The 23012-nt window shown below is 41.6% G+C and overlaps 2 protein-coding genes across 6 annotated transcripts in view; one reads left to right on the top strand and one right to left on the bottom strand.

The window, feature by feature from the left end:
* The window catches only part of PARP9 (poly(ADP-ribose) polymerase family member 9), a 28227-nt gene extending 16470 nt beyond the window's left edge, over positions 1-11757 (top strand). For 2 of the 3 annotated variants that reach the window (XM_067549575.1, XM_067549576.1), the window contains 4 exons: positions 165-551; positions 1901-2052; positions 4661-4835; positions 10480-11757. In XM_067549575.1, coding sequence (XP_067405676.1) covers positions 165-551; positions 1901-2052; positions 4661-4835; positions 10480-10817 — 1052 coding nt within the window. In that variant the 3' untranslated portion in view covers positions 10818-11757. The remainder of the gene's footprint in view (positions 1-164; positions 552-1900; positions 2053-4660; positions 4836-10479) is intronic. The other variant, XM_067549577.1, reaches the window with a different exon arrangement.
* A 695-nt stretch (positions 11758-12452) lies between these two features.
* Positions 12453-22958, bottom strand: FAIM (Fas apoptotic inhibitory molecule). 3 transcript variants are annotated; one of them, XM_067549589.1, is made up of 6 exons: positions 22666-22689; positions 19839-19897; positions 18765-18900; positions 16944-17172; positions 15485-15534; positions 12453-13806 (listed from the first exon to the last, which is right to left on the bottom strand). In XM_067549589.1, exons 2-6 carry the CDS (start codon positions 19880-19882, stop codon positions 13657-13659), a joined length of 609 nt encoding a protein of 202 aa, XP_067405690.1. In that variant the 5' UTR covers positions 19883-19897; positions 22666-22689; the 3' UTR covers positions 12453-13656. The 3 variants fall into 3 exon arrangements, with proteins under 3 accessions (XP_067405690.1, XP_067405692.1, XP_067405691.1); XM_067549591.1 differs by lacking the exon at positions 19839-19897 and having other exon boundaries at positions 22666-22958; XM_067549590.1 differs by lacking the exons at positions 19839-19897; positions 22666-22689 and adding an exon at positions 19519-19807.
* Between the last annotated feature and the right edge of the window lie 54 nt (positions 22959-23012).

Below are 23012 nucleotides of genomic sequence, written 5' to 3'. Positions count from 1 at the left end.
AAAAGTTTGGCACCACTGCCTTAGTGTCTATCATAATATCCCCATTCTGACTGTACCAGAAAGGCAGTAAGGTTTCCTTGTGCTGTAAAGTCTCAGGCTGCATATAGAAGTTTGTGACAGCACTTGTGAACTTTTCAGTCTACCAATTGCACTTGTCTGAACAGTATTTCTTTCAGGGTCACGCTTAGACAGACAAGCTGAAACAGAGAATAAAAATACTGAACCAGCCATTGAACTTGTTGGAAACCGCTGTGAAACATTGGAAGCAGCAAAAATATGGATCAAAAACATCATGCAAGTCCAGGAAAGTCACCGTATCGTTATAGAAAACAATCACATTTTTAACCTTAGCAAAAAAGATCACGCAGAACTGTCTCGTCTGCAGCGTTTTGGTGTATCCATATCGGAAGAAGTGGTTGGTGGAAAGGCAAGATTAGAGATTCAAGGTCCTCCTAGTGCTGTAATTGATGCGCTGCTCCTGATTGAAAACTTACTGTGTGATGTGCAAGAGGATAATACAGCCAAACAGAAGGAGCTGCTGCAGTCAGAGGGTCAGTGGGATTAAATGACTAAAAACAAATATGAAGCAGAGAATATGTATGTGTGTTACATATTTAGATGAGCTTGTATTTTAGTTTGTACGCCTGATGAACATACAGTAGGATCAGATTAATCTGTGTGCTTACATACTATGGTAATGGCGCTATGCAAACCCTTGAAAGACGTGTGTTAGTTTGTTGACGCCAGTTGATTCACTGGGCAAGATTCCAGTGGGTTGCAGTTTATGCTGTTTGAGGCAGACGTGATTGTACAGCCAGGCCTCACTCTGGGGCTCCATTAGGAAAGGCAGCCTGAAGGCCCAGCCAGCTGCTGCTCCATGGGAGATATGTTGAATCAGTGCATATATTGCTGAGCTGGTCCTGCGTACTTTGTAGGTTGCTTGCTGCAACTCCCTTTCTGGTAGACCTATTGCTGTCAGGGTCTTATATTTGCTCTTGTGGGAGAGAATCAGGCCTTTTGACTTCAATATAGAAATTACTGAAGTCAATTGATTTCAGTGGAGTTATAATAAGAATGAATTTGAAACCTGTACCAAATACTACCTTAATGGGCAACTTCCTGTCTTTGAAATAGTCCTTTTTTCCAGCTTGATTTTATTTGGCCTGTGGTTAAAAGTCACCCCTATTAGGCAACCATTTTTCCTGGTCATTTGGATGATCATTTAAGATGAGTTCCACTGTACAAGATAGATACACAAATGCAGATATATATAATGGAGATGATACAGCCTGTGGATCTTCTGACCTTTCATTGGTTCCTTTAGCAGAAATTGATTTAACAGGCATAATATAGTCAGCAAATTTAAATATAAGCTGTAAAGTCTTTAGCAAAGTTGAGTCAGTTAAGAATGTCTATATCTGATAGTTATCTTATTTAAATGTACAAGAGAGTAAAAAAGGTTCTGTCATGTCCATATCCAAAGTTCACTGGACTCAACAGATGCTTTTCCACTGACTTCAGTGAGCTCTGGATCAGGCCCCAAGTGGCTGTGATGTTTTTAAAACAAAAACCTTAAAATTAAAACTAATTTAGCAGTAAATTCATTACCTACTGGCAATAACCAGTTAACCCTTACAGCACAAAAGAATAAAGAGTATCCCAACTTTCTTCAATAGGACTCCTAAGTCATCACGGCCCTCATCAAAAGTCTCTGGAAAGGAGGAGCCTTGACCAAGTGACTGAAAAGCTTGCTTTGGAGAATATATAACACTCTTTTTTCTTAACTAAGCAACCAAAATAAAATATTAACTTCCTCCTCCACTGACTTTGCTGCATTTAGAGTGAGTTTTACAAGCTGAAAGTCTTCATTATTATTAAATATCCTGCTACTTGTATCCAGGCCAACTGGAAACTGAATATCCTCCAGAAAGACTCCGAGACAAGACAAAGGATACCAAAATGCATTACCAGATCTCACCAGTAGCATCAGACTATCAGGAATTCAAGGACCGAGAAAGGCAGTTTGAAAAAGCTGGGCTTCGTGTTCTCAAGGTAAAGAGCGTGTCCTTGGTAAAATGAATCTGAAGGAATCTTAAGGTATCAGACATTTACAAGAACCTGGGTGGAATTCAGAGGGATACGTTTTCTAAAAAAAGAACAAGATCAAAAGCAAATATCTCCTTATAATACTTGAATGAACTTTAGTGAAATTGCAAATGAAACCTAGATTTATTGCTCAATTAAGATGATTCTTTAAAAAAGGTTACAGTTGATCACTCAGAAAAATGCAGTTAAATCCTCATTTGTCTTTTCAAAAGGTACCATATGTAGAGCCCTGCGCGGATACAAATATGTGGATCTGCATTTGCAGGAATAAACTTTCACCCGACCCGCAATCGACCCTCCCTCCTTTAGATTTACCCGCATCTGCACATCAGCTGTTTTGGCACCAGCAGCCCTCCATTAGCTGGCCCAAACAGCTGATGAGCCCTACCTGCCTAATAGCTGATCAGCTGTTGAGCCCTGCCAGCTACCTAACAGCTGATCAGCTGTTCGCTGCACCCTTGGCTGGCAGCTGCTCCAGCCCTGCCCCAGAAGTCACAAAGGTCCGGACCTCTGTGACCATCTGACCGTGATCCGCTAGAAATGGTCCTCAGATATCCACATCCACAAAACAGATTATATTTTATATATTTTGCATTATATTTTGCAGCCCCAAGTTCTCAGTTATAGTGAATTCTCAGGGATCAAGGGGCTGATTCTGCTCCTGATGTAGTAATAGGTTCCAAGCTCTACTTTAGTGCATGAAAGGAACATGAAGATGTACAGCATAAACATAGAGAAATATAAGCCTATGTAGTAGATATGTTCTCTGTGGGGAGGAGGGAGCATTGTCTATAGCAGGTAACTAGAAGCCAGGACTCTTAGGTTCTGTTCTTAGTTTTGTCATTGACTCACTATATGACCCTGGTCAAGTGCATTGGCATTTCTGTGTCTTATTGGAAGAGAGACTGAAAAGACAGGGACTATTTCATTTAGAGAGGAGATGATACAGAGGACACATGATAACGATATTGTGGCCGATGGCCGGCTCCCTGTTAGTGGATCACGTGCTTCGCTCCTGTTGGGGGGCCAGGAGAGTGCCCGTGACCCCGTCTTCCCTGTGGGAGGGGGTAAGGACCCGGGCCCACCCGCTCCTCCGGGTCCCAGCCCAGGGGCCCTATGACCAGCAGCTCTAGACTGCTTGCTCTGTATTTTGGAGCTGCAGCCTCTTCCCCTGGGCTACTTTCCCCCCTCAGTCCTTCTGGCCTCTCAGGCCCTCTGTCCTTGCTGCCCCTTGCTGGGCTCAGTACCTCCTTTTTGGGGTTCCTCCACTCTCCCACACTTCGCTACTCCAATCTGCTTCTGCTACTCCAATCTGCTCCACTCTGCACTGCCCAACACCTCTGCTTCCTCCAGCTTGTGCCCTGTGTGTTTGGGGCAGAGTCCTTTAATGGAGCACCAGCTGGCTCCTAATTGCCCCCTCATAACTTCAGTTAGGCTGCAGGGAATAAAGCCCTAATCATCCTAAGGCTGATATATCTCCCTTCGCATACTCTCCTTCCACCCTCTGCCCTTGATATATCACAATATACAGAATAATGTATAGAAGGTAAATCGGGGGCACATCTATTTACTGTCTCATAATACAAGAACAAGGGATAATGGATTAAATTGAAAGGCAGCAAATCTGACAAAAGGAAATGCTTTTTTACACAATGTACAGTTGGCCTGTGGAATTCATTGCCACAATATATCATTGAGGCCAAGAACTCAGCAGGATTCAAAACAGGATTGCACAGTGCTATGGATATGAAATATTCACAGTTCCAGTAGATAAATTAGTTAAACAAACAAGAAAGAAACACAGAAGCTTGAAAGGGCATAAACCCTCATGCTTCAGGGCAAACACTAACCTCTAATTGAGTGGGTCAGGAAGAAACCTCTTCTATAGACAAGTTATTCCATAACTAGGGTTCTTGCACCTTACCCGGAGGCATCTGGTGTTGGCTAATGTCATAGTCAGGCTCCTGGTCTAGATGGACCATGGGTCTACCCCAGTATAGTATCTCATATACTCCTGTGCACCTTTTCAAGGGTGTTGCAGTGGTCATTCTCCCCCAAAATTCAGTGCTTACTTGAGGCACAATGCCTCCTGCAGAGCTGTGCTTTAAAGACATAATTCAGATCAAAGGCTTTTCTCAGTGTGGACCTGATCCTGTGAGAGATTGAGTAACTTTAACTCTCACTGAAGTCAGGACTCTCACAGGACACACTCAGCCACTGGCAGGATCAGGTCCTAAGCACATACCCAACTCTCATTAACATTTATGGTTGTTACCTACATCTGTATAACGCAACTCATCCATTAGAAATCACTGGAAGAGGGCATAATGATGCGCCTGTTGTCTTCAATGAGCAGCACTGGGGTCATGGTTCTTTTTCTCCTGAGCAGTCGCACACGTTACATATATGCTGGCTGTACTGTGGATTAGTTCAAAATGAAAAAAAATGCTTGGTAGATTGAAGACCATAAGTTAGACGAGTGACAGCGTATGCTTTCAATGGTATGGGTCTATACCTGTCTATTTATACTACGCTATTGTTGTTTGTATTACAGATAGAAAAAATACATAATCCTGTTTTATCAACTGCCTTCCAACGGATTAAAAAATGTGTAGAAGGAAAAAATATTAGCAAGCAAATATGTCATCGATTGTACCAGCGTGTTCCTGCTCAGTTCTGCAGCTTAGTGTGCAGAGCTGGATTTCAGAGAACATACGCCCCTCCTCCAGGTAATTTACTGCTTTCCTCTTTACAACACTGTTGAAAGATTGCAGAAATATGCCATTAAGAGTGTTTATATAATTTTGCTCCAAACAAATGCTTATGTGTCAGTTTGCTAGTATTACTTCATACAGAACAGTAAGGATTGGACATTTGAATGTTTAATGTGTTTCAGTTGGCGTCTGCACTTGGTGATAGGAATATTTTGCCTCTTTAATCAAAACAAACAGTAGTTAATTAGTAAAGTTCAGCTTACATCAGAAAAATGGCACTTTCTTATACAAGAGATCAGGTTTTTATATGTATTCAGTCATATTCACTTACCTTAATAACAATAAGATTTTACTTCACACTTTACACTCCTGTTAATACAGCAGAGCCCATGCACTCTGGGAGAGTGAGCTGCCTCTTCCATTCTGGTTTGTGCATCATCAATGGAATTGTTATCACAGATCTAACTGCAGAATCTTTATTACTGATGATGTCTGAGTTAGAAAGAACCCAGCTTTACTTTCAGATTCCAGCTTGAGTTTGTGGCACAAGTGGGTAGAAAAAAACCCATATCTGATTCTCTATTCCTTTATACTAATTTTACACTAGTGTAAATACACTGAAGTCGATGGCGTCACAGTGGTCAAAGACTGCTGTAACCGAATGGAGAATCAGGCCCAGCATCTTTTCACTTGAAAACTAACAAATTTGATATGAAAGCAATTTTACAGATGAACAAAGATTCATGCCATGTTTTTGGAATAGCATTTAAGAAGCCTCTGCAGTAAGCTTGGTGCTTTACAAAATGTATTGTAGAAGAAGATGCTAGTCTCTGGACTAAGGAGTTTACAGTCTAAATAGACAGTGCTTTTTAGATAAGTAATGTAGACGGTGGATTTGTCACAAAGTGCAGGACTTTGGTGGCAGTGTTTCTTTTACTTTCTTCTTAAGATGTTTATTATTGTAGCTCCCATAATATTCCAGATAGCTTCTGTTCTATAAATATTTATAGATGAAGAGAATAAGAATTCTGGCCCCAGTCCTACAAATGATAGTTTGCAGCCATCTGCCTGTGTGCTATCAATTGCAGAATTAGTCCTTAGATTGTAAGATCTTCAGAAAGCAGGAGCCTTGCCTTTCCATGTTTCTGTGAAATACTAGGATGCTTGTGCTCTAAATAATAAACGACAAAATAGGACAACATCTAAGCCTAATTTTATCTGAAAGAACATAAGATTTGGAAAGAATGTGTTTAGATATGGAACGTTCTCAGGATTGTCACCTTCTATAATGACAAACTATTGCTTGTCACACTACACACTGGAATCATAGTTAAATATTATGGGAGGAATTCTTCCTTTGGATACCATCATCCACGGTTTCTTCTTCGAGTGACTGCACGTGTTCATTCCACTCTAGTTGTGTGTGTGCCGAGCACATGCTTGTTGGAAACTTTTTCCCTCAGTAGTACCCATTGAAGTGGCTTGAACCTCCTCTGCCACCGTGCATCCTTGCGAGCAAGCATAAAGGGCAGAGATGCCCCTGATTTCCCTCAGTTCCTTCTTACTGCCCATGATGGTTGTTGGATCTGTTGTCTTAGCAAGCTGTCAGTGTGCCTTATTTTTTGTAGATACTTGTGTTAGTGATTAAGTTTGTTTTAAAGTTTGTTTATTTTTCTGTTCCCGTTTGGGGTTCTGGTTTTGGTACAAAGGAATGCCTCAGTCACCAGGGTTCAAGCCTTGTTTTTCTTGTTCCAAGCGGATGCTTGTGAGTGACCCACACTCGTTATTTAAAGTGCTGACATCTCACGTATCGGACTGTTGTCAAATTTGTAAGAACTTCAAGTCTAGGACCAAAAAAGACAGCGAGACTAGGCTGAAGTTTCTTTTGATGGAAGCTGCTCTGAGACCACCGTTGGAGCCTTCCCGTTTGGCAAGGAGGATGACCACTTCAGCTTCAGTGAGTAGCGCTCCACCAATGTTGGCGGAGTCCTGGCACCGGTCACAATATCTGGTGCCGAGGAAGAAGCATAAAGCTTCTAAGGAAGAGGCTAGAAGGGAAAGATCTCCAGCTCCTAAGCCCAGCAAAAAGGGGGATGGAGGATCAAGTAACTTGCATCCTGAATCTGAGTACTCCTTGTCTAGATCATCAGCTAAGGAACACCATTGATTCCAGCTCCGGGGCAGGCACGGTCGAGTTTGGTACCTGAAGCAACAATTTCAACCTCTACGGTGCTGACTTCTTTGGTTACCCACCAAACAGAGACCATTCCAGTACCAACTATATCAGAGGCATTTGTGGCAACAAGGGACTTGTTGTCTTCAGCAGTGCCGGTTTCCCCAGAGATGCAGGAAATCACTCCCACGTTGTCATCGACTCCCCATCAGTGCAGCACCCAATACCACATCAGCTGTTTGTTTCTGGGAGCTCTCATCCTACGGTACCATCAAGTGGAAAGATGGTCTTGCTTCAGTCATCTCCAGGTTCTTGGCACTGGTGCATGGCACTGATGGGGATAAGCCCCTCTGTGGTCAGAGGAGGCTGAGTCTTCATCTTTGGATTCAGAGGTTGGATTCTATGTCTCCCATACATAAAATACATCTTGTTACTGCTCTCTGAGAGCTTTCCATCCAGGACACTTCTGAGACCTTGCAGCCTGTGCAGGTGGCAACATGTGGCTGAGAAGGCTTAGGGACCCAGTGCCTTTTTAGTGGCCCTGCTTGTACCCAGAGGGATTCTCTCCCATCTCCACATCCTCCCTTCGCCACTCCCGTTCAGTGTCATTGGCTAGGTGTGGGGAGTCTTCTAGTCAACTTCCTAGTGATCTCACATGCAGTACTGGGCCTGGTGCAGAGCAAGAGTTAACTCTACAGGAGGATTCTGCCACTCACTTGCCAGAGGAGGCTCAGCCTCTAGGGACTTTGTCTTCATCTTCCCCGGATGAAGCAGTTTCTGTGTAAGGGTCCTCACTCCCACCTGACGACTTCGAGGCTAATCAGATGCTTTTGAAAAGGGCTGTCTCAGCCCTGGATATCCAAGTGGAGGAAGGTCGGGAGTCCAACTCTGTGATTTTTGTATTGCCAGTTTGATTAGCCTCACGGCCTTTTACCTTCCAGGGGTGCAGAATGAGCTTGCAGGCTGCCTAGGCAGATTGTTTGAGTCACCGCGAATGGTCCCTGTGTCCAGATACAACCAGGTGCGTTTTCTAACAGTGGGGGACTGCCGCGGTAGACCTGTTTGCAACAAGAACCAACCGGAAGTGCCAGCACTTTTGCTTCCTTCAAGGTCACGATCAAGGTTCCCTAATGGCCACTTTCCTGGACAGGCAAACTGCTGTATGCTTTCCCACCATTCCCACTTCTTTATGGAGTGTTGCTAAAAATCAGACAGGACTGTGCTCAAATCATACTTGTAACCCAAGCTTGGCCTTGGCCGCACCAGTTCTTCACACTCCTCTCCCTTTTGGTAAAAGCTCTGATATTGGACCGGATTTCTAAAGACCATGGTCGCCTACTCCATTCAGACCTGCAGGTACTTAATTTAACAGCCTAGATGTTTCATAGATAGATTGTCAGGAGTCTTGTTCAAAAGAGGTTCAGGATGTGCTATTAAATAGTAGGAAGCCATCTATTAGCTCTGTTTACTTGGTGAAGTGGAAGTGATTCTCTATTTGGTCCTGACAATCTGTAGTCTTGCAGATACACTCTTAATGATCTGGAAGATGGGGTAGATTGTACCCTCAGCAAGTTTGCGGATGACACTAAGCTGGGGGGAGTGGTAGATACCCTGGAAGGTAGGGATAGGATGCAGAAGGACCTAAACAAACTGGAGGATTGGGCCAAAAGAAATCTAATGAGGTTCAACAAAGAAAAGTGCAGAGTCCTCCACTTAGGAAGGAAGAATCCCATGCACAGCTATAGACTGGGGACCGACGAGCTAGGCAGCAGTTCTTCAGAAAAGGACCTGGGGGTAACAGTGGATAAAAAGCTGGATATGAGTCAGCAGTGTGCCCTGATTGTCAAGAAGGCTAATAGCATATTGGGCTGCATTAGGAGGAGCATTGTCACCAGGTTGTGGGAAGTGATTATTCCCCTCTATTCGGCATTAGTAAGGCCGCATTTATTGTGTCCAGTTTTGGGCCCCCCACTACAAAAAGGATGTGGAGAAGTTGGAGGGAGTCCAGCGGAGGGCAACAAAAATGATTAGGGGGCTAGAGCACAGGACTTATGAGGAGAGGCTAAGGAAACTGGGCTTGTTTAGTCTGCAAAAGAGAAGAATGAGGGGGGATTTGATAGCAGCCTTTAACTACCTGAAAGGGGGTTCCAGGGAGGATGGGGCTAGGCTGTTCTCGGTGGTGGCAGATGACAGAACAAGGAGCAACAGTCTCAAGTTGCAGTTGGGGAGGTCTAGGTTGGACATTAGGAAAAAGTCACTAGGAGGGTGGTGAAGCACTGGAATGGGTTACCTAGGGAGGTGGTGGAATCTCCATCCTTTGAGGTTTTTAAGCTGAGGCTTGACAAAGCCCTGGCTGGGATGATATAACTGAGGTTAGTCCTGCTCTGAGCAGGGGGTTGGACTAGATGACCTCCTGAGGTCCCTTCCAACTCTATGATTCTATGATTCATTCCAGCATAGCTTTTGGGTCCCACAGCCTGGACTCTAGGCTGGATCTGAACATCTACAATGCAATTTTATAGTCTTCCAGCCTGAGCCCCACTAGTCCAAGTCAGCAAACACAGACCAGCTGCATGTGTTTTATTGCAATGTAGACATAACCCATGTGGAATGCATATGTGCAATCACTTGAAGAAGAAAAAACCGTTACTAACCTGTTTGGTAACTGTTACTCTTGGAGAAGTGTTGCACACATCCATTCCATGACCTACCCTCCTACGCCTCTGTATTGGAGTTTCTGGCAAGAAGGAACTGAGAGGGACTGAGTGGCTCCACTCTTTGACTCTTCGCAAGGACACATAGTGACAGTGAGTGCTTGAGCTGCTCCAGTGGGTACTGTTGAGGGAAAAAGTTTCCAACAGCCATGCACGGGGCCTGCGCCCACCAAAAATGGAATGATCATATGCATCACAACTAGAACAGCAGCAGTTATGGAACAATTTAGTAACCCTTTTTTCCCCTGAAGTCAGTGGGAATTGTATGCACATATCTGAGGGCAGAATATGGATATCAGCATTTAGAACAGTGAAAAGTATCAGCAGATGTTTCTTTCTTTAGGTTTTTTTTTTTTTTTTTTTTTACCAACATAGATGGAGCATTGTGAAAGATAATAGGAAATGCAATCCAGAATCAAGAGGCATCTCTAATCTTTAGGGCTGGAACCATGAGAAAAAATGTCACCCTAATAAGAGAGATAAGGTGGGTGATTGGACCAACTTCAGTTGGTGAATGAGAAAAGCTTCCAGGCCACACAGAGCTCTTCTTCAGGTCTTGATGGTGAAAGAAACAAGCTGAAGATAAGCTCTGTGTGGCCTGAAAGCTTGTTTCTTTCACAAACAAATGTTAGCCCAATGAAGGGTATTACCTCACCTTCCTTGCCTCTAATATCCAGGGACCAACATAGCTACCACAACACTGCATTGCAAGCCCTAATAAAACTCATTCTTTGGAGTCTACAGTTTTCATTTTTTTGCTTTTTCTTTCCAGAACAAAAATACGGAGCCGGCATCTACTTTAATAGGAACCCTGGAAACCTATTAGGGGATACCAAGGAAAACTGTGAAATGGACCGTCTAATTTGTGTGTTTGAGGCTGAGGTTGTAACAGGCTTGTACACTGAAGGCAAACAGTCTTATATTGTGCCACCAGCAGCTGATGCAGATGGCATGAATGTATATGATAGTGTAGTAGATGATGTTCACAACCCTGAAACCTTTGTCATTTTTAACAGTAATCAGGCTGTTCCACACTATGTACTGACATGTTCCCAGATTTGGGCTGAGGGGTCAGCCCAATATGGGGGGGAACAGAAGCAGAGCAGATGAGCGTTCATCAGACTTAGGTGTTCCCCAGAACAGGGAGCACAGAGCCTCCCCCCAAACAAAGAGTACAAAGAGCATCCTATCAAAACCCAAATACTAGCATATCTGACAATACTGCAGCAGTGTGGTGATAGTGCCTTGCCTGACAATCTTGACACATCCATTAATCAGTAATGATAACCTAAGGACGTTAAACCATATATAATTTTATATCAGAAAGAATTACTAGATACAGAATTCAGTTAATCATTCCTGTAGTGGTGAATATACATACATAGCTTCAAAACTATGCAGAAGTTCTTTTTCCCTCTAAATAGCCACAGTATGCATACTATGCATTTTATTTTACTAAGGCACCTAGGATGAGAAAATATATATATTTAGTCACAGACATGTCTGATATTTTATAAAAGAACCAGAAACAATATTTTATGACTTTATAAAATAACATTTCCAAAGGTAATGACATAGCTCTTGTTGAAACGTTTTGTAGATGGTTAGTTAAACAAGTAAAAGCAGAATTAAAAAAAATAAATGAACAGCCTAAGTATGTTTTTTAATCTCAATGGATTACTTTGACCTAGGTGGATTTTACTAATGTGTGATTTTTAAACAAACTTACATGCTTATAAAATTCACTGAATTATTTGCGATGTTAGTAGCTATAATCATATTGTAGTTTTTTATTAGCCGTCAAGGTTCCAACCACTGTAGGTAACATGTTTAAGAGAAATAAAAAAATTGCATGATCAAAAATAAATCAACCTGTTAACGTGTTCTGATTTTTCTTCTCCTCTTAACAGGCCATTAAGGCGCCTGACTTTGACAAGTCAAACCTCAGTTAGTTATCATGCTGTGTTCAACACAGCCTTCTCTGGAGGATTTTATGAAAAAATAAAGCATGAGTTCTCAACCTGGGACTAGCAATCATCAGGGAGCCACAGACAGGTTTCCGGGGGGGTTGGGGTGGGGGAGGGGGTGTTACAATCTTGCTTTATGGCTAGCTGGGAGGAATCTGGAGCCTGAAACCTTTTCATTGTAATTTGCAGTCATGGTATGTAGAAAAGGCTGAAAACTAAAATAATATTTTTTAAAAATCATCTTAGCCTTGTTCTCAGATACTTGCAAAATTGTCTCTTAGTAAAGGCTCAAACCCCTCCAGGTCATTTTAATGGAGCTAGAAGTACAAGCATTGGGTGGGAGACTGGTTGCTGGTAGGAGGCTTGAACCGAGGGCCCAAAGGAAAAGGCTACTAGGTGAGTTAAATCTCAAGCATTGCTTTGCATTCATGGTTTTCTTTAAAACAAAGACTCTGTAGTCTGCAACATTTACTCATTTACACATGCCAGATTCTGCTCTTAGTTACAGAGGGAACCCCTGTTAACTTACATGCATTGATAAAAGTAAGAGTAAAAGTTAGCCCAATCGCTATTTCCTGACCAGTTATGACCACCGAGAACTAGATACATGTAAACAAGGAAGTTTTAATTTAAAATTGGCTTTTATACCTGATGACCAAAAATATCAACTTTTAAAAACAGCGTGTGATGCTGTAATAGTTCAGCAAGAGCCAACGGGATTATCGTCCAATTTAAAGTCTGTTTCTGGACTGAAAAGAAACAAATACCTACAGACAAAGGATTTTTGTTATAGTTTAATTCAATAAAACAGGGTGTGGAACAAAAGGCATCTCGATCATGACTATAGCAATGTGCTAGGGACATGCTACTCTGATACCTAAAGAACAAGATGTGTCAATGCCTATAAAGCTATTGTCTCTCAAAGGACTTTAGTACATATTATAAGTGAGTTAGCACATCTCTAACGTACTCTTGACACACTTGCAAATAAATTTTCTTTATATTTTGTTAAATACATCCTACAACCTTGAAAACACAAATATTCCACTAATTTAGCCTTTCCACCTAGCCAACAGATTCCCCCCCCCTTTCATTTCCATTAGTTTTTCATTTATTTCCTTATTCACACACCAAGAGAGGTTTAAATTTTGTTTAGCCAAATGCTGGATTGGAAGGAGCTTTCATATTACTTTCAATTTTCATCAAAATATTTCATTTAAAAAGTGTCTTGGCACCACAGTGAATTTTTAAAAGTAAATCGTTACTTGGAATGCAGAAACTATTTAATCCTTACAATCACTTGAATATACAGATTTTAGACAAACTAGTGAAATGTCCATTTCCCTTTTTATATACAGTACATTTCTCTCCTCACTTACTCTTAAGAGTTGTATATATTAATATATTTACAGTAAATATAGAATACCTAAATTTTCAGTGTTTTGTTTTATTAACTTTAGCAATTACACAGCTATTTATTTTCCCAACTGCAACCATAGGAATTTTAAAATGACATTAACATATTACGAGAAACATTTTATCAATAAAAAAATAACAACTCCGTGCTGGGTCTACTGTTGTGAAAATTGTTCAGAACAGCTGTATTCAGAACATGAAAAGAAACAACCACATCAACCAAGTTAAAAAAAGCGCCTCAAAATTCAATATTACACTGCTTATTTATTTTGCATTTTATTATTGTAGCAAAGATTTCCTTGTAAACAATTCCTACTTTAGTTCACCCTCTCTTCCTTATACTTAGTGTTATATATTTATATAGTTTACAAAAGAATTGGTAATATCTGAGGCTGTACATAATTAGATATTTTCATCTGGTCCTCAAAAAGAATATAATTTCATATACAGTAACCAGAAAATAAAAAGCACAAACTAAATGTACCAGGAAGTACATATTAAAATCAGTAATTACCACAGTAATTAAAAATCCCTGATCTTTATTTCTATAACAGATTAACTCAAGGCTACTCCAAAACCTCTGGGATTTCTCTGTCATCTACAATGAGAGTATGAATGATTCCTTCCCTTCGCTTTCCACTACTGACAGCCTTAATACAGCAATCATGATCACCAACACTGAAGTGAGTTTCTGTTCCATCTTCTACAAATTCACCCTGAGGGGTGGAGACAAAATATCATGAAAAGGAATAATATGGTTGACTTAACAAAATTCTGCAGTGTTCATAAGGCATCTATGGTCTGATTTTCAGAGGTTCTGTACCCCTGCAGCTCAAGTAATTAGAAGTATCATGATAGCTTTTTGGTAGCTGAAAAATATGGAACAAGATGGAAAATGTAAAGCTGAAAATCTCTAATAGGCTTATTTGGTCATGACAGCTGATTATTCAGCAGTTTTGATTTATTTATTTATGTTACGATCAGGCTGTTACCTGGTCAAAAAAAGGCAAAGAAATTATGTAAAATATTTTGAGTCTTGTGACACTGGAAAAATTTCATCCTGCACTGTGACTGATAAAGCTAATTAGAACAAGCCAGATTGGGTCCTGGAGTAAGTCTGTTTGAAGTTAATGAACTTGCACTGGTTTTCACCATAGCTGAATTTGGCCATAAATTAATTCAGAGGACTTGCATAAGCTCTTAAACCATATACATCCCGTAAAGCCTTATGTTAAAGTGGAATGTAAATTGTGCAAAAGGGCTTCATGTGTGGCCTGAATTAGCAATGACAACCCTGGAGTATGTTTGTATTGCAGAAGCTTAGAGAATTCCTGGTGTGTTACCTCCTGTTTTGGTTTATACTATCTTGGCCAAATTGAGTTTAAGCCTATCTTCTGATACAATGAGAGACCAGAATGCTGTCCTAACATATAAGCACAGTTCAGAAGGCAATCACGCAGGCATGCTACCTGCAGGAGTTAATAGGTTAAGAACCCATGCACTTAAGGAACAGTGCATGGGTTCTCAATCTAGGGGTTGCAAAGAGGTTTCAGGGGAACTCAGCCATTCTCCCCCCTTCCTTTGTAGCTAGTTAGAGGGGTGGGGAATCCCAAACCTTTTTTTATGTTATAATGGGGAATGACAGTATGGAAAAGACTGAGAATGCTTGGAGTAGTAAATCAGAATTTGTGCTCCAGGGGAGGCAGAAGTTTTGACTGTTAGCTGCTTGTGGAAGTATTCTTGGGAACATGGTGAAAAATAGTTTCAAAATATAGCAAAACTAAGACCTGATTTCCCTACTCTTTCTCATATAAATAAAACAGAACTACTCATGACAGTAACAGATGCAGCATCAAATGTCTGGTGAGGAAATACATTTTGCAGTCCTCTTTATGGAGAAGGCTGCAGAATATATATATATTCTCCTTTTTATTCTAATTTTCAGTACTGATAAAATTGCCAAACTGATAGACTGAGAATTTCTTCTTATCCACAGGAATAGCTACAGCATGGGTGCAACAAGGCAACCTTCACTGCACTGTTCTGCCAAGATGCCTAAACACTAAACTGGAGGGAGGACCACCTGCAGGCATGAAAAGATACTTTGAGCTATTGCCACTCAGAACATCAGGCATTAAATGTTTATCTTTCGATCACTATTGACCTGGGTAGATTTGAACTGGCTGGCTCTATAATACACAGGGGCAATTTAGTCCGCCCCCTCTGCAAAACACTTTACTTAAAAAGCCCACAGCTATTTCCCTACAGTGTCTGAATTATTTCACTGATACATAAAGTTAATATTAGTGTTCTAACTGTGATAAGTGTGGGTTTTTTGGTTGTTAAATCAGAATAAGTATCTAAAAACAAAAGCCTTTGGAAATAATCACATACCGCTGTTTCCATTTTTTTACCATTGCACCACACATCCATTGTGTCCTTCTCTGTAAAAAATAAGAAAACAGAACAAAAATTGCAGGCCTTTTTATAAACCAAGAAGATATAGAAATTCCAAATGTTTACCATGACATTTTAGCTCTAACTCCATAAGTGTGTTCCAGATAAATAGTAATATCCTGAATTAAAAGTTTGTCTTCATAAGAAGAGGCTCTCGCATAAGATTGCAATCAGCTTCTATTAGAGAATCCTATTTTTGCCTAAAAAAATTGGTTTAATCTGAATATCAGATTTTTCTGAAACCAAAAAATAATGTTTCTGCAAAGTGTGTGTGTGGAGGGGGAGAGGAGGGCAAAAAAAAAAAAAAAAAGATTTTGGAGTTACTGAATAGTAAATAAGTTACCATGATTTGAAATTCTGGCTTTTGTCTAACTTTTAACTTGTCCTTCTAATTCAAACACAGCTTGTTAATTTACCCTTCAAACTTTTCATGTTCTTAAATCTCTTTGAAAACTCACACCATCTACATTAGAAGAAAATATTCTGCAATTAAACAGTTATTAATAATTTTAGTTTGTTGTAAAGCATTGTTTTGATTACATTACCCAACATAACCTCCTGGAGCATGTTCACTAGATTTCATATTACTGAAACTGCTCTTCTCTGGGAGTGGTTAATGACCTAGAACCAAATCCTGCTTGCCTTTCTCAAGTCATTTAGATCAATCAAGAGGGACTAGGTGTGTCAATAAAATGAGCAGGATTTGGCTCCTACTCATTACTTATGGATTCCTCTCTCTTTTCATCCTCCTTGATCTTAGTAGAGCTTTTGGTATTATCAGTCATTCTGTCCTTGGGCCTCTATAAGAAAACATGTCTCCAGACCTCTCCCCTCCTAGGCCCTGATCCTGCACTATTAAGAGCTTTCCCACTGACTTCAATGAGTGTAAGAATCGATTCCCTAACGTGAGCCCTCTAACTGCTACTAAAATGTGGGGAGAAGGGTTAATATTTAAATATCAAGGTAAGATTGTAAATATAAATACACATCTTAGATCAAAAACATTTCCCATGTTAATTAAAAGAAGATAAAAGACACAATTCAACCACAGGAAGATGTAATACATGTTTTTTAAAAAGTTATTTTAGAAACAGGGTAGCTGTTTAAATGGTCACATTAAACAAGACAAACTTAGGTTAATAGGGTTACCCAACTTCAGTTAAGAGTTATGCCCACTGGGAGTAGGCACCGATACTTTCAAAAATTCCACTAGGCACATATCTGCATCTTTAGGTTCTAAATACTTTTGAAAATTTTCTTCAAGTGACTTGACCAAGTCATAAAGGAAGTCTGTGGTGAAGCAGAGACTTGAATCCAGAGTTCCCAAGTTCTTATTAAAGGCATATAAGATTATATAAAAGGCACAGCAATGGAAACTGACTCAGTATTAACTTACCTAACACAACTCTATAATCCACACCATCCAAGCTTAAAACCCAAGTATTTGTTGTTTTTGACCGGTTCTCCATATACTTCTTGAGGCTTTTCCCATTGATCTCCAAGGTATATTCATATGCAAAACCACTGACTGCATCGATATTAATGGTAGCCTTTGTTTTGGCTGCTCCAACTGTAAATGTTTCTTTACCCACTAGTTTGAACATCCACTCTTTTCTTATTTCTTCCTGAGGAATAAAATAATTAAAAAGAGGAAAATGGGTGTTAATAAAAAGTTGAATATTTTTGTCTCATTACCGAAAATATCAAGTCAAGTAGCAGATGGAGGAACTCGTGCAAACTATTGTCACTATTAGATCCTGGACCTGTAATGAGATACGCCCATGTGTAGTCTCCTTAACGTCAGTGGGGTTCTCTGTAAACACAAAGATGCATCATATGAGTCTACAGTGTGCCATTATTGCCAAGAAGGCTAATGGCATATTGGGCTGCATTAGTAGGAGCATTGCCAGCAGATCGAGGGAAGTGATTATTCCCTTTTATTCGGCACTGGTAAGGCCTCATTTGGAGTAGTGTGTCCAGTTTTTTGCCTCCCAATACAGAAGGGATGTAGACAAATTGGAGAGAGTCCAGCGGAGGACAACAAAAACGATTAGTGGGCTGGAGCACATGACTTATGAGAGAGGCTGAGGGAACTAGGCTTGTTTAGTCTGCAGAAGAGAAGAACAAGAGGGGATTTGATAGCAGCCTTTAACTACCTAAAGGGGGGTTCCAGGGAGGATGGAATTATGCTGTTTTTAGTGGTAATAGATGACAGAACTAGGAGCAATGGTCTCAAGTTGCAGTGGGAGAGGTCTAGGTTAGATATTAGGTAAGCCTTTTTCACTAGGAGGGTGGTGAAGCACTGGAATGGGTTACCTAGGAAGGTGGTGGAATCTCCATCCTTAGAGATTTTTAAGGTGCAGCTTGACAAAACCCTGGCTGGGATGATTAAATTGGGGTTGGTCCTGCTTTGAGCAGGTGGTTGGACTAGATGACCTCCTAAGGTCCCTTCCAACCCTAATCTTCTATGGTTCTATGTGCATTTCTGTGCAGTATCTGAGTCATAGCCCGTGAAAGTGCAGGAAACACACACACCAGGTGTCAGACATTGATCCCTGCTAGTGTTTCTACAAACTCATAAGACGGGTAGTCAATTATTTTTTGTCAAGGTCCAATTTTTTTGGTCAAGATATAGTCAAGGTCCAGACTCCAAAAAAATAATAATAAATAATAATAATAATAAAGATAAATAAAAAGATTTCAGGGTCCATTAAAAGTGCCTGGTGGTCCGGATTTGGCCCTAAGTCCAGCTATTGACTAGCCTTGCTGTTAGATGAGAGAGAGGATAGCAAAGTGGACAGTGCCCTGCCCTTCTCTTCACAATATAAATCAGTAAGAGACTGTAGAAACACTATCAGGGAATGACATCAGGTTTTGGTAGAGTCTAATGTTAGTACTGTACACTAGATGCCACAAGCCCTACCAACAATTCTCATGTGTAATGCAAGTAGAATGCCTACTATTTCCCAATAAGGCTGTAAACTATCAACCATGTTGTCCCCAGGGGATATATTTGCCAAATGAGGATTGCAAACACAGGGTACAATATTGCAGCCCTACAATACATTCTTTCCTTTTAAGTATTACTCAATTGGTTAACTTTGTTACAAGGGTAAAAAGCCTCTGTCCTATTTATTATTGTGTTTAGCTAGTCATACTTTCCACACACAAAAGATATTTACATAAATATTTACTGTTTTGCACATGTTCATTTTACCTTTCCATCAACATATACAACACGTTTTCCTGATGTGGTTCCATGTTCAAATTCGATCTTGTGAACACCATCACTTAAAGCAACCTCCCAAACAGCCACCAGATCTGTCATCTTCTCCAGGTGGCCGTAGCGAGACCTGAGGAAATAACACTTTAAAGGTTTACAATTCTTATTAAATGTGCTGTATATTTTGTTCCAAGTTTTATTACTTCAGGTCAAGTCAACTTTAACGAGTTAAAAATAAAATTTCTGATCCAACGTAGCTGTATGAAAGGTTGGTTTCGTTTTTATTTATTTTCATATCCACAATCAAATATAGCAAAAAAGTTTAAAATTGAAACAAATTAAGAGGCAGATAATGAAATTATTTTGATCACATAAATTAGAACAGATATGAACAGAAATAGGCAAACATATAGTCTTACTTTGACAAATACTGTACACATATACATCCACGTAAGTGCTAAAACTTCTAGCTACAGAAGAATACTAGTTACAAAACTACCTGATTCCTCATGATCATCAGTAAATTATTTATCTTGTTTGTTGGCATCTTCTAACATATAGTAAACTGAGTGACTAATTACAAATCATTTTAGGTTTTTAAATATCAGAAAATTTATATAACCATTTGTGGTATTACTGTAAATCTTTTCTAGTCTTTTAAACTCAACCTTAACAGTTTGTTTAATAAATATCACACAAAAATTCTAACTAAATTAAAGAAAGTGCACGTAGGTCAGTGGTTTTCAACCTGTGGTCCACAGATCCCTGGGGGTCTGCAGACTGTCTAGGATTTCCAAAGGGGTCCACATCTCCAGTCAAAATGTTTTAGAGGTCCGCAAATGAAAGGTAGAAAATCACAGGGTTAGATCAACATATAATGTGTGTGCGTGTGCATGTGCGCACGCATGTATTATGACACACTATTCATTTAAAGAGAATAATCTGCACACACACAGATAGATCACGAGCAGCCATTACATTTCAAATTGCAGACATCTTTCTGGAGCAGTTTATACTTCAGTGAATGTTTTGGGGTTTGGTTGGGGTTTGTTTTGGGTTTTTTTTTACCTTACTTCATCTTCATAGAGAGTAATCTCCTCACGGGATGCCATAGTAACCAGAATGGCCTTAAATCCAATTAGCAGCAAGGAAAGAGAAAAGCAGAATAGCAGCAAAAAAAATGTCGAGTACTACAGTTCCATCTTAATTAAGAATCCTTTCCTAGTTCTTTCCATTCAATTTCCATGGATATTTGCACAAAAAGATAGCAAGTTTTCACACACTCTGACATATGAAATGTTATGTAATACAGTTCTGGACTTTTATGTTAGACATAATACTGGCAAATATAAATCAATACCTGATCTGAATGTTTCACTGATTTTATATTTACAATTTATCTACATAGGTTAAGGATACATAATGACTCATCTTTTATTCGATGGAAGACCTTTTGACTAACTTGAGGTCAAAAGGTTAAGATCCCCCTCCTCTGAAAGAGTTTCACTCCAGATCCAAGTTTTGTAGCTCAAGCATATCTCACTTTGAGATTTGGTAGCAGAGTATGTAATTGTAGTGTAAATTCACAGGACATCCACACCAAAAAAACAGAACTTACACAAAAGTGATATATAAATGCACAGAAATTTAGAGAAGTCTGTCAGAGAAAAATGGGGGGAAAAAAACTTCGCCTTATTATCACCACAGAAATCTGGGAAGATATCTGGCTTAATGTGAAAGAACACAAGGTATTAACTCCAGAACATTTATTTAAGCCTAGATTAGCAACCCACAGCAACTGTTAGAGATGCAAACAGCCACATGCCAACCTTTCACACATCCTTTATACCTGTCAAAAATGCATGTTCTGGAACACCATATTCAGTGTTCTCTAAAAACTGTCACTATTTTTCCTTCTCCTGAGTTTGTATATTTAGAGGCGCTGGATGAGTGGTATTATTAGTTAACATTAAGAAATGGATTGCAGTAACTATTTTAGTAGCCAAAAGAATTATTTTGAGAAAATGGAAATTCCCAATTAGGCAGACTGGCTTAATGTGATCTCTATTACTGCATTAATGGAAAAAAATGACTCTAATAGAAACACTTGGAAAAACTATGAGGGATATTTGATCATACATTCAACTGTTGCATATTTTTGCAGCTTAGTATATATTAAACCCCAATACTCATATGATATGTTGTCACTTATTTATCTATTTAGTCACTTCAATAACATATGCCCTAAAAAAACCTGTACCGATTCAGGATTTTTCTGTTTTTATTTTAATTCCAGTTTTTGCAAATAATGAATGTTGAATTTTGTTATTTACATGCTATTTTCATCTTGTGGATATAATTATATATGTTCTGTTATGTTTATATTTTATATAAAAACTAAGTTGAAAAAACCCTACATTAAAAAAGAGCACTGAGTATGCCCGTGCTGCTGCCCTTACTCTTACTCCCTCCCCCTGCCCATCTTCTCTATGTCATTTTTAGAAGTCCAGAAAACTTTTACTAATGGAGTCCAATTAATGCAAATGCTATTTATTTTATTTTGTTGGTCTAGAAAGAGAAAACATCACTGTTACCAAGTTTATTACAACACAGGACACTGATCTAAATGACAATGAAATATGTGATAATACAGAATATTTCTTGGGGGGGGGGAGAGGGAAACGGGGATTTGAAGGGAGAAGAGGCTTTGACCAAATCAGTCCCCTTTCTTCCCCCATTCCATAGTTGATGGCAACTATCCTAATCTTCTAGAATTGAAAGAAGCAGAGGCCTGCCTTACCTCCTACCCTAAATAAAAACAGCTCGGCAGAGACAAGTTCTGTGGTATTCAACAGATACTCTTACTAAGCAACTGTGGTGCTTCTCAGCAGGCATGTTGACAGTTTGACTTGACCAGCCAACCTAAGATCTACATTTATCATACGTAAATTACTATTCATACAAGAGTTAGCATTAAGGATAAGATTGTCAGTGACTTCCTGCGACCTCCGAGACATGTTGTGCTTCAGCTACAGGGGCCGGGTCAAGAGCGGTCAGCCTGTGGTGGTGGTGGGGGGGGGGGTGCAGTGGCTCCCTACCCCCGGAGCTCTAAGGTGCAGCGAGGAGCAGGGGATCCCTGGAGCTCCCCGCCACTGCCCGAGGCCCCTACAGCACCCGGGCGGCAGCCGGGGGAGGGGTCCCCGGAGCTGCTCCTTGCCGCCACAGGCGGCCCCTGTAACTCCCAGCCGCCCCGGGCTGCAGGGGATCCTCCCACAGCTCCGCTCCGCCATCCCGGGCAGCCCCGCACGACTCTGAGCCGCGAGCCCCGTAGGACGGCGGGGGGGGGATCCCCTGCAGACTTAGAGCTCCCAGCCCCGGCTCCTCCCCAGGCAGCCCCCTTTTGTCAGAGTCACTTTGAGGGAAAGTCAGGGAGAGGCCGCGGCCCGCCGGCGTTGGTGGGCATTGCCCGCGACTAACACCACCACCAGCTCGGCCACCGCCCGCAGGCCGAGGCGGGATTACCCAGGCTCCCCTGCGGACCCCGCTGCCCTCCGTCGCCATGGCGCCCCACAAACAGGAACCGCGCTCGGAGCAGGGGCGCTGCGCGCTCACCCCCCGCCAGCAGTTCGCGCGCCAGGCGCAGGGGGGGCTCCGAGGCGGCGGGTCGGGGGCTCTCCCCAAGCAGGGGGCGCCGGGCGGCTCAGGGCCAGGCGGAGAATGTGTCGCGGAGCCGGAGAGGCACCGCACCGACTCCGCGGGGTTTGAGAGGCCGGGGCCTGCACGGACCCCCCCCCCGGGGAGAGGGCGGGCTGCAGCCGCCCAGGCCCCGCGGGGCTCTGTGGTGCGGTGGACAGAGAAGGGTGAAGGGCGCCAGCCAACCCGGGGCTTCTCGTACCTGGCCGGGCCTCGCTCCGCTCCCCGCTGCCTCTCCGCTCCGGCCCCCGATGCCAAAATGGCGCCAGGGGCTGGGGAGCGACGCGGAGCGAATCGATCGGAGCGAGCGCCCGGCGCATCCACCGGCAGCCCCTGGCGGCGGCAGCGCCGCCGGAGTGTGCGGTGCGCGCCCTTGGGCGGGGCGGAGAGAGCGTGCGGCCCCCGCGCAAGGCCGCTTGCTGCCCTGGGGCCGGTAACGGGCAGCGGCGGGCGCGAGCCATAGGCGTGAGGGGAGCGCGCGGCGCGTTCCCTTCCCCGCTCTCATGCTGGGGGGAGGGGGAGGTGACTCGGCTCCGCCTTTTTTCAGCC

The sequence above is a fragment of the Emydura macquarii genome, unplaced genomic scaffold (genome assembly GCF_026122565.2).
Source record: "Emydura macquarii macquarii isolate MOO-44397 ecotype Brisbane River unplaced genomic scaffold, CSIRO-AGI_Emac_v2 contig_1253, whole genome shotgun sequence".
Classification (NCBI taxonomy): domain Eukaryota; kingdom Metazoa; phylum Chordata; order Testudines; family Chelidae; genus Emydura; species Emydura macquarii.
The sequence above is the reverse complement of the archived record's forward strand: the minus strand, read 5'-3'. Positions and strand labels throughout refer to the sequence as shown.